Genomic DNA, 11,708 nt, shown 5'->3' with positions numbered 1-11,708 from the left:
CGCTCTCCATCACGGCTCGGTGCTTTCTTAGTTTCTTAGTCGGCTGGGCATCCGCTCACCACAGGGCCAATTACATCAACTACAGCTTCTGATTTTCTGCATCCCTGCTGCCCCCCCTCAGAGCTGGCCCGTTTTCAGGGGAGGCAAAGGCTCCCACTCCCCCGTGTGATTCTCCCACACAGGCCACCATCCCAGAGCCCACACTGCTGCTACACCTTCTCATGCAATGGTCTAGCCACTACCCCTGGCCTGATCGTCCCAGGGCCAGGCAGCCTCGTGCCCCAGGCCCGCCCGAATCACTCCAACTAGCCGGCCCTACAGGGTCTGCCCCCCTCCCCCGCCGCCCTTCCCTCAGAAAGCCCAACAAAGATGGCGGTTTCTGTTCACCTTTTGCCCAAAACCTGGTGCTCCCCACGCGGCCCCGCGTGGCAGGCGTGCTCCCTTCTCTTACAAATCTCTCCGTGTCTCCACTCCGACACCTCCATGAATCAAACGTCGGCAGCGAACAAATGAGAGTGACCCCGACTAACACAGAGGCTGCTGGTTCTTCCAAAAGCCTCGGACCCCCCGGACAGCTCTCGCTGTTACACCGCCCAGGCAGCCTGTCAGCTTCACCCTCCAGCTCGGCAGTGGGCTCCCACTGCTCTCCACCTGCCCCTTCAGTCCGTCCACCCGGGAAAATCCTTTAAAAGCTGCATCGGGTCCCATCCCACCTCTGCCCACACCCTCCGATGCCTCTCCTCCTTCTGAGTAAAGCCAGAGCCCTGATCCCGACAGCGACCGACAAGGTCCCACAGGCCCCGAGGCTCCTACACACCCCACGCCGCTGTCCCCTCTGCCTGGAGGGCTCACCCCCACACGTCTGCGTGGCTCGCACCCACCTCCAGGTCTTTGCTCAATGTCACCCGACCGTCTTTTCAACCAGCGCAACCCACAGTGGCCCCCAGCCTGCCGCACCTCTGCCTGCTCTTCCCCTGTAACGCTTGTCCCTCAACATCTAACAGACACGGATTCTTTACTGTGTCATTGCCATGTATCCCCCTGCTGGGACATAGGCCATTCTCGGGGTCCGTCACGTGTGGACGTGTCACAAGCACCCAGGACGGCGGTCAGCACACAGCAAGCGCACCTGGGGGAGGTGAGCACTGACGTGGGAGAGGCTACCGCCGTCCCTTCTCTTTACTTCCCGGGCTCTGAGGTTCCAGACGGGGAGGAAGTCTCACTGGCTCCGTCCACACACCAGCCAAGCACCAGGCTGGCATCTCTACCCCGACATTACCCAGCAGGTAACCCCGCTCCGCGGGCCAGCTCACTAGCCTGGAGGCCTCGCCCCTAATCACGCAGATGTCCCCCCGTGTTGGAATCCCCTGTGGGGGCCCACAAACCTCCACGGCCACAGGGCCAGAAAGGGGGTTGGTTTCTTCTAACAGAACCGTTTTGCTTTAGAAATAGGACAGACTCACTGCTTAAATACCTTTATTATTTTTTAAAAATTATTTGGACATTGATAGCTCTGCAAAATACTTCTCCCGTCCCAAACCCTCAAACCCTTTCCACATGTACTCCCTAAAGAAACAAAATACTTTTTGCCCATTCAAATCTAATTTTTAAAAACATGTAAGATTCAAAATCAAATATTACTTTTCTTTCCCAGAACTCGTTAGTAATTTTAAACCACAATGCACATACTCAATGGCATTTCTTTTTAAAAATTAGCTTATCTGACTATTTATGAGGAAAAAAAAAATCAATTCAAGGCCTTAGAATATAAATTCCCTGTTTCTGAAAGCAAAAGACATTGAAAAGCCCCCTTTGCTCCCCTGGAGTTCGTGCCGTGCACATCACCACAGAGCCAGCAGGCAGGTGGACCGTCTGCTTCACGGGAGGCATCGCTTCGTTACCGTGGGACCGCAGCTGAGACGCCGTCGAGTCTGAAAGGATGGGTGGGTGGGAAGGGACGACACCAGCAGCAGTGGCGAGGCTGAGAGTGCGGGGTGGAGGGCATCTGAGCAGAGCAGGAGCTGAGTCCTGAGGATGGGGTGGGGGAGACGGCAGCGAGTGTGCATCTGCCCTCATTTCTCGACGATGAATACAAGAGTCAACCAAAAACACTGCACATAGAAGCAGAGGCATGTGGGTGTACGAGAAGGCCCAGGAAAGAATAACCTGGGCTGGGGATGACCGCCCGAGCTCCTTCGGGAGCTAAGTCAGGGCAGGTGGTCTGGGAGTTACTCAGGGGATGTGGAGACCACCCCTTCTGCATCCTCGACAGACAGGTTTGTATGAGAACCAATCTTCATCACAGGTGTGTCCCAAAGAGCTGGCAAAGGGTACCACTTCTTCACCCCCGAACACCGCTGCACTTGACCCCTGGCTCAGCAAGGAAGCCAGCCCACAACAAAGCCCGGCCCGCCCGGGCAGCAGCGCCGCTCAGACACCCTGCCCTGCCCGCTGGAGGACGCGCACGCGGCCCCGACAGGCTCCAGGCGGACCTCACCCGCGGCATTCTGAGTGGCACCTGAACCCTTCCAGGAGCTGGTTACACCCTGCGGCGCTGGCCCAGGCCTTGTGCCCCCAGCTGGGATTGACCAGAGCCAGCCACTCCACTGCCTTTGGGAGTTTTAAAATCTGGGAAACATTTCTGACTCATCTCTGGAGACAGACGTGAAGCATCTCTCCAATGCAGCCACCAGGCAACTTTCCAGGGTCCCCAGGCCCTGGCCTTTCCAGGTGCATCCCTGCAGGGAGCTTCAGGACCACACAGCCCAGCGGCCCTGACACCCACCCACCACCTTCCCCAACACTTCTCCTTTAAGGCTTCTCCTGACTCAACCTCAGGAACATACAGTACGTACGTCAATAAACGAAAGTCACTTCTTGGGAATAAGAGATTGCCCCACCACGCACCTAGACGGAAGGGCTTTGTGCTTTCTTACTCCGCCCGTGGACACGCACCTCGCGTTTGTTTTGCTCCCGTGGGTTAAAATACTACCTCGTTGTTAAAGCTTTCCCTCCAGTATTCTGAGCAAGTCTTGTAAAGCACCAGCAAATGCCAATCCCCCAAGCCCTGCCCACATCTGCGGGCTACAGCGGATGCCACGCTATGAGGCTTTCTAAACATTTAAACGACACAACTGCACGCGCACGCGCACAGACACACACACACTTTGGCACGTGAGCCTCGAGCTCTTTGGGAGTGCTCATATGCTCCCACCCCTCCCCCACGCCAACGCTGCTGAGCTGCCTGACGGGACAGGGCGCCACGAAGCACTGCTGTTCTGAGTAGCGAAAGGAGGACGCACAAATGCTAAAACGGCCCCCAAAACGGCTCTCACGTTTAGCGCTGTGACTGACGCAATGCTGCAAAACTTCTGTACCACATGACCAGTTTCAAACTGCTGGCTGATTAAATATACATTTACAAATAGATATAGGTATAAAAACTACTAAGTCAACATTTGCTGTTTTCAATGTGAAAACGATAAAATGTAATTCTGAATAATTGTGCATTTGCCATAGGGTCCTTGTTCAAGGGACCATAAAAATAATTTTGTAATAAAAAAACCTTTTTTTTTTTTTTTTTTTTTTTTTTTTAAGTTTAGTATTGCCCTCAAGTTCAAAAGTTTGGAGCAAACGTGCTGAGTGAGCAGGACGGGAATCTGTCCCTGCCAGGGATCGGGAAGCCTTAAATCCTGTGACCTGGACAGCAGGCCCGGGGAAGCTGCCGGCCACTGACTAGCTCAGCGTGAGCATCCCAGGGCTGGCAGTGCCCCAACCCCGCCGAGCGATCGGCCGCCTCCCTGCACAGGGCTCCGGGGGCACACGGCTGCTGGGCTCGGCCGTCCCTTGAGCTACCAGAGTAAGCAACCGGGGGGCGGGGGGCCTGGTGGGGCCCACTGAGCACCAAGGCCGAGGGGGGCCGGGGCTGGAGGGGGCGTGGGGGAAGGGATGTGCGTCTCAGTGATACAGAAGTCAGCTGTGCAGGAGGAAAAGTGCATTTACGGTAGCTTAAAAACAGCTTAAGACCAAACTGCCACAGAGAGGGAAGAGGAACCGAGGCCGCCCTCCACCTGCCCTCGCCGGTCGGCCGCACGCCTCGGATGCCGTGGGTTGACATTCATGCTTTCTGATGCGAGTCTGCTCGTGAAGAAACAGGAACACACGTTCTCCTGGTTCTGGCAGGTACACAGTTTTCTTGGCAAATTTCTTTTTTGCCAAGTTCAGTTTATCTGGTTGCTGTCCCGGACCGCTGTCACCGGAATTCGTAGATGGGCGCGCTGTGTTCTGGAACATGAGTGAGATTGAGCGACTGATACCTGTGGGGAGGAGAGGAGGGTGGCGGGGGGGGATCGTCAGAGCATCCTGAAAACCAGCACAGGGTGTGGAACCTGCCCCGCCGGCGCCTGCAGAGCCCATGCCTACATGAAACGCTGGCTCATCTCAGACTCCGTCAGGGGAGCTGAGCTTGGCCTTGTTTCCATTTCTCTGGTTAATCCCCCTGGACTACGCAGAAGACCTGCCGTTTGTGGGCCCCGCTCCAATCCTGAAGCAACGACAGCCTGTCTCAGGAAATGAGAGGCCAAGTCCTCTGGGGGACGGTGCAGACCAGGCCCTCCAGCCCTCCCCACCGCCCTGCTTCCCTCCGAAGCCGTGCGACCTGCAGAGCAGAGATCCGGAGAGCTTGGGATCGATGACGTCACAGCCACCCCACCCCCCAACCTTAGCGACTTCATCTTCCTTCTCCCTAGACGCGGCTGCTAGAGCATCCGAGAGCTCTGCGGGGTGTGCGTCCCCGTGACGGGTGCTCCGAGGAGGGAAGCAGATGAAGGATAAATGGGGCGGGACAGTCCCCACTCGGGGATGCTCAGTGTGTCGGCTCCCCCCACCCCATCCACAGAAGAGGGAGGAGCAGCACAGAGAAGAGCAGTTTATCTCTTACCCAAAACATCAACAAGAAGGGACGATGGGGGCTTCCCTGGTGGTGCAGTGGTTAAGAATCCGCCTGCCAGTGCAGGGGACACGGGTTCGAGCCCTGGTCCCGGAAGATCCCACATGCCGCGGAGCAACTAAGCCCGTGCGCCACAACTACTGAGCCCACGCGCCGCAACTACCGAAGCCCGCGCGTCTAGAGCCCGTGCTCCGCAACAATAGAAGCCACCGCAGTGAGAAGCCTGTGCACTGCCACAAAGAGAAGCCCCTGCTCACCGCAACTAGAGAAAGCCCACGAGCAGCAACGAAGACCCAACACAGCCAAAAAAAAAAAAAAAGGAAAAGAAAGGACGATGCATTAGCCATCAGAACCCTAACCCTAGGCCTTTGCACCCAGTGGGATGGCTGTAATCCTAAATGTTGGGAAGGACACGGGGAAACGGGAGAAGCGGAACCTTTGTGCATCACTGGTGGGAACGTGAAAAGGTGCGGCTGCTGTGGGAAACAGTTCCCTGAAAAGTGAAATATAGAATACCCCGTGACCCGGCAATCCCACCCCAGCTGTGTGACCAGAGGAACTGAAAGCAGGGACTCAGGCTCTTGCACACCCACGTCCACAGCAGCCGAAAGGTGGGAATGACCCACGTGTCCACCCACTGATGAACAGATAAAGACAAGGTGGTCCATCCACACGGTGGGAAATCACTCAGCAATATAAAGCAATATAAAGACCGCAACCCGGGGCCCTTCAAAGCCGACGCTCAGACACAGAGGGCACACGGTACGCGGCCCATTGGCACGACACGTCCAACAGGCAAACCTGCACTTAGAGAGCGCAGCTTAGTGGTTGCCTGGGGCTGGAGGGGGCGGGGAGGTGGGGTGACAGCTCAGGGGGTAGGGCTCCCTCTCGTGCCGACGAAAACGTTCTGAAATTGAGCGCAGTGATGGCTGCGCAACTCTGTCGACACGAAAGCCCACTGGACTGTACGCTTCCAGTGAGGAGACTGCACAGCAGGTGAACTGTATCTCCGTAAAGCGGGTATTTTTAAAAGGATAGGAAAACTTTTAAAAACTCATTTGAAAGCTGAACAGGTGTTGACACCCCAACAACGGCTGTTCCCACAGAGGCCGGGGCTGCATGGAGCCCCGGGCACTTGGTTGTCGCTGGATAGCCCCACGCAGCGTCCCACAGGAGCCTTCAAAGTGTGCAAAAGTCGCGAGGAAATAATTTCCACATTCAGAGAGGAAATCAGGTATTTCATGATACCGTCTGCCCTTTAGGGATAACGGGGCACTCACAAAAGCTCAAGGAGCCACGAGAAGGCCCGCAAAGGTGACAAACACCAGCCCTCGGGTGGCACGCGGCCGTCACCGGGGCAGAGGCCCAGGGCAGGGCCGACCACGCCCACAGGCACCGGTCACCGGCCGGCACCAGGTGGGAGCGTGAGCACAAAATTAAAAAGGCCGCTGACAGCCAAGTTCCCGCTGTCCACAGCAAGGTCTGACACTTCAGTTACTGAGTAAACTGGGGAGGAATAAATACAAGACCTGCAAGATTGAGATAAACATAGCTGACAATACTTGCTGCTTGAAAGCGTTTAGCTGTGAGTTCCTGTGCCCAGAACTTCATTTCTTTACCTTGTTTACACTGCCCTGTGGACGGAAGCGAGCCCCTCGAGACACGAGGCCGCGGCGGCCGGTCCTTACCATTCCGAGCTCCTGTGGTAATAGTAGCCCTCTATGGAGGCCGCCGACTTCTGGAAACAGATGTAGTAAAAGCCGGCAAAGGAAGCACCGCTGATGTCCTTGATCGTGTGGTCCGGGACCAGGAACTGCTCCTGCACATGGATGGGGACGGAGGGTCAGCGCCGGGGGCTCCGGCCCCCCAGGCCTCCCTGCCCCCTGCAGGTGGCTTGTGGGCAACTGTGAACCCCCGAGCCACTCGCATGTTCAACCTACGAACACGGCCACCACGTGTCGAGGTCACCGGGGTCAGAGCCGAGAGTGGGCGCCGTGGTGCCCACGCCTCGAGAGTACATCACAACCTTCCCACCCCTGAGCCGCGGACTCACGCTTCTGCTGCACCCCAGGAACCGTCGCTAGGCTCCCGGTCACCTTGAGAGCCGAGGGTCACTTCTATGGCCCGGGCCTCACCCCGAGGGCAGGTGGAGCTCGCTCGCCCTGGGGACCCCCCCATCAGCAGCGGTCAGAATGGTGCTGCTCTCCTCAGACCCCGGGCAGAGCCAGCCCCCTGGGGGGGCGAGGTCAGGGCCCGCAGGAGGCCTAGACGGCCCACGGGGGAGTCTCCCTGCGTGAGAAACTCTTGGAGACCAAGCAACTCTCCTTCCCTTTCCCCAGTCTCTGAAATTGTAGTTTTTCAAATTAATTTTGAAGTAGAGTCTCACCCGACACTTCCTTTAGTGGGTTGCTTAGCTGGCCGGCGGCGAGGCGGGACTCAGGTTTTCCCCCGGCACCTGCCTGTCTGCCGCCAGTGCCAAGCCCCTGCCCCAGTTCTCACCACAGAAACACAGACCGGGAAGGAGGGTGCTACAGGCTTCATCTGCAGGAAAGCTGGCGAGATTTCACCTCAAGCGGCTTTTTCCTACAGCTTGGGGGTGAGGGGCTGGAGGTGGGTGTAGGTTCTCGAAGCGATTTCACACACTCGCCTGCTGAATTCAGCACCCTGGGGCTCTAACCCAGGAAATGCCGGAGGGGGCAGCAGAGCCGATCCAGTGAGCCCGGCCCAATGGGGTTCTCAGGGGCTGGGGGAAAACCCAAATTCTGTCCCCAGCCCTGTGTTTCCTGAGCTGGAGGGACCGGGGGCGCCGTGACGGCCCACAGCCCGGGCGAGGTCACTTAGGGGCTGAGACGATGGGGGTCTCCTGAGTACACAGGACACTTGGGATGACCCAGTCTGCAGGGTCGCCGGAGAGAACAAAGGGAGAGGACACAAGAGCGTGGAGGGTGCCGCCCCAGGCCTGGGACCCAGGGGCCACACCACAGGTCGGCACAGCCGGGCAGCCTTACCTTCCACCTCATGAAGACATAGTCCCCACTCTTCAGCTCTTCGTAATCAAAGTCGTCTGAATTAAACGATTTTGCATACTGATAAAAAGCCAGAAACTTGCCCTGAAAGCCAAAAGCAGAGTATGAGAATGAGGGACAGAGGGGGTGGCAAGTGTGCTGGGCCGGTGCAGTGGTCCCTCCAGGGCGAGGCGGCGGCTGGCGGGCAGGGAGCGTCTGGTCACCCCATGCACTGGGGCCTGGACCCTGGGGCAGACGCCCGGGCCCTACGCCTGCCTAGCTAACGCGCCCAGGAAAGGCCGCTGAATGGGGTTGGATGCACCCCCGGGCCTTCTCTCACACCTCACCCCAGACAGACGCAGCTGGACGATGAGGGACGGGGTCTCCGTACATCAACCAACGGGGGCAAAGGCTCAGGCTGAACCAGCCTGTAATGCGGGGGTTGGGGGGAGTTAGTAAAGTGGGGTCCCCTGACAACGCAGTGGCCTGGCGGCTTGGGGCCAGCTAGCTGAGACCAGAAACAAGTAACACTTGGTTACGGCAACAAAGCTGTACCTTTATGATCATGTTTTTGTTAAAAAAAAAAAAAAAAAAGTCCATATACTCAAAAGAGATTTAGGAAAAGGTCAACCCCTGTTTTAGCTTTAGGTATTCGGCATTATAGATGTTTTGCTTTTGTTTCCTCCAAATATTTAAAAATAAGTATGTATTAATTCTATAAAAAAAACTCCTGAATAAAAAGTTAAGACAGAGAGGTATTAAGTCATAGAATCTGTCACACAGATATTTTTATTCTAAGTAGATTACGTGTGAGGAATCTTTATCGTGATAATGATAATCACCATACTCTTTTATCCCTTTATCATAATACCCACTTCAAATCTCATTCAGGAAAACTCGAGGGTCAACTACAGTGTCCTGACCACAGTGTGCAGTAGACATCGTGGCTCCCCAACAGACAGCGGGGCACTCAGAGCTCCTGGGGCCCACGTGAGAGTCTGGGAATCCCACGTGGGGAGAGGGCATCGGGAAACCCTGAGTCCTGCGAAGGCAGCCAGCGCTCCTGGAGGGAAACCGTCCACATGCCCGACCTCGCACGCCCAGCAGGCCGGGGCCCAGGGTGGCCTTCCCGGCCCCTCTTTCACTCAAAATAGTTCAACCCAGCCTAGGAAGGCTGGAGTCCGGGTGTCTCCAGCTCTAACGAAAGGCAACGGGAAGTTTGAGCTGCTCTCCAGGTTCTTCACCTGCAGCCAACCAGCCTCAAACTGAGTTTTCATTGGGCCTCAAAGACCTTCCTTTTTGCAGGACCAATTTGAAATGGAAAACAAAGTTGGAAGGAAGACAGGCCGTGTGCTCGCTGGGCTGTGCAGGAGAGGTAGGTGCCAGGCGGGGAGAGCCAGCCAGGGCGGGGCCTGACAGCTCCCAGGGGTGCTCCCCGACAGCGGCACCTTCCAGGCTCCCCAACTTCCAGACGCTCGGCCCCGTTCATACTCTGTTAGAAACACAGGTGGCCATCTATCTCAGCGTCTGCTTGCTCCATTTAAAAGCTCAAGTTTAAATTCAATCGAAACTCAGCATTTGATAGATGTTTCTTTCCTAACTCAAGTATGAGAAAGCAGCTCACCTACAAGGACGCTGACTCAGAGTGTCTGCAGGAGGGGCCCCCCAGGAGACCGTGGGCCCGGAAGCAGGAGAGCGTGGAGTGGTGGCGGGGCCAGTGAGCTGCTCTGGAATCTCCACTACTGACACCTCATCCTGGGTGCTTTAGGGCTGAGCGCACTGCACTTGCTCGGTGTGAAACCAAGGTTCATCCTCGCCACAGCCAGCTAAGCCAAAAGGCTCTAACGACCAGCTGAGAAATGGGTTTTTAAAGACACAAGACTCGCGTGGCCCTGGTGAAAAGGCCCGAGGAGGAGCTCTGAGCTGTCTTGAGGAGCTCACGGCTGCGAGCACACACCCGTGCTTGACACGTGCGGGCGTTTCCAGGGGCGGAGCGGCCCTGAGGTCCTGCTCATGAGGGGGAACCGCGCCTCCGCCCCGGTCCACCCTAAAGGCAGAGGCCGTTCGCAGGCTTCCCCAGAGCAGAGGCAGCGAGAAAGGAACAGGGGCTGGAGAGGGACGGTGCCACGAGCCCCCGGGGGCCCAGAGCAGAGGGGCACTCACCCAGTGCTTGCGGTCAACATCCTCGTCTGCATCCCACTTCCGGGTTAAGAAAGGGTGCTTTTTGCTGATTATTTCTCCTTCAAAGAAGGTCGTGAGGGTTGGATACTCCTATGGTAAGAACCCAAATGTCAAACACGACGTCAAACAGCAGTTGTAACCTTTCACAAAGGAAGAAACCAACCTCACTGTAATTTCTCCCCAAAACTTTGCAGAAATGACCGCCACACTGCTGAGCAACCACCCAGCCCAGCGACGCCCGCGGCCGTGGAGGGAGCCTGACGTGAAGGGGCTGGGGGAGGGGGTCTGTTGGATTCCGGGGCCTTTGCCAGAAGCAGAGAACCCTTCTTTGGCGCACTTGTTAAGGGCTGATGGCTCAGAGAAGATATTTGGACAGGTTATTTCTGAATACAAAGCAGATGGTAACTTGATAGGTTTTACTTTCCAAGGCGAATACCCAGAGAGGCTCCGTAATCGAGCTCCGTCTCCCTCGTGCCACGGCTCAGCCACTGCTTCTCAGACTGGCTCAGCCTGTCCCTTTTACGCCGACTCTTCAGCTTCGGGGGGCGGGGGGAGGCTGGTAGAATACCTTCCTGTATTAGGCATTCGTATAATTCTATCGCACGAGCTAAGACAGCTTATGCGATGGGAAACATTGATAAATCATGTCGGCCCTGGGAAGTCACAACGGCTGCAAAAACAAATAAGCCGTCATGCTGATTGGGTGCTTGGACTACTCCGGGCAACCTTGCTACTTGTTCCTCTGATAGTAAGGAAGCACTAAAGATTTTGAAAAACTTAATGAAAGAACAAGTCAACATCGTAAAAAAGTGTACCGTTTCTCTGCATTTCTAGAAACCAGCCAACCCACCTGCCAGGTGGCCCCTCAGCACCACCCACCCGCCCGGGTACCTCCCGAGGGTGCGGTGATGACCCGCCGCCTGGCACAGCAAGGGTCACCGCCCCCAAATCCTAGGACCATAGAGGTCCCGCTTTCTTCTCACCCCACGTAAGCCCCTCTCAATCGGCATCAAACTTAACTACCCGTTTAAAATAAATCTGTTCTCATGGCTTTGCCACTTCTCCCGGCTCGCCTGCCACGTGGACCGGGGCTTCCAGAAAGGCCGTGGCTGCTTTACCGCACACGTCCAGGCAGCCTGTCCTCGTAGCAGTGAGCTCGAAACACCACAGATTTGCCACCCCCCGAAACCGCAGCCCTCACCCCAACACTGGTGCTGGGTTCCTCAAACAGGTATTTATAGATACAGCGTGAAGAGATTAAAGAGGAGATAAGTTCCTAAGTGGAAACCTGATTTTTTTTTTTTTTTTTTTGCGGTACGTGGGCCTCTCACTGTTGTGGCCTCTCCCGTTGCGGAGCACAGGCTCCGGACACAGGTTCAGCAGCCATGGCTCACGGGCCCAGCCGCTCCGCAGCACGTGGGATCTTCCCGGACCAGGGCACGAACCCGTGTCCCCTGCATCAGCAGGCGGACTCTCAACCACTGCGCCACCAGGGAAGCCCGGAAACCTGATTTTTAAAGGTATAAACCAATCTATACTCATCCGTTTTAGGAAGGACTGCTAAGGGAAAAAGT

General features: G+C 56.3%; 1 protein-coding gene across 1 annotated transcript in view; it reads right to left on the bottom strand.

Annotated features, from left to right (window-relative positions):
- Window positions 1-1,459: 1,459 nt before the first annotated feature.
- Window positions 1,460-11,708, bottom strand: part of GID4 (GID complex subunit 4 homolog) — an 18,666-nt gene continuing 8,417 nt past the window's right edge. The window contains exons 3-6 of the mRNA XM_033846710.2: window positions 10,117-10,224; window positions 7,957-8,058; window positions 6,637-6,767; window positions 1,460-4,316 (exon numbers count right to left, since the gene is read on the bottom strand). Coding sequence (XP_033702601.2) covers window positions 4,253-4,316; window positions 6,637-6,767; window positions 7,957-8,058; window positions 10,117-10,224 — 405 coding nt within the window. The 3' untranslated portion in view covers window positions 1,460-4,252. The remainder of the gene's footprint in view (window positions 4,317-6,636; window positions 6,768-7,956; window positions 8,059-10,116; window positions 10,225-11,708) is intronic.

This window comes from Tursiops truncatus, chromosome 20 (genome assembly GCF_011762595.2).
Source record: "Tursiops truncatus isolate mTurTru1 chromosome 20, mTurTru1.mat.Y, whole genome shotgun sequence".
Lineage (NCBI taxonomy): Eukaryota > Metazoa > Chordata > Mammalia > Artiodactyla > Delphinidae > Tursiops > Tursiops truncatus.
Note: the sequence above shows the minus strand (reverse complement) of the source record. Positions and strands in the feature narration are given on the sequence as shown.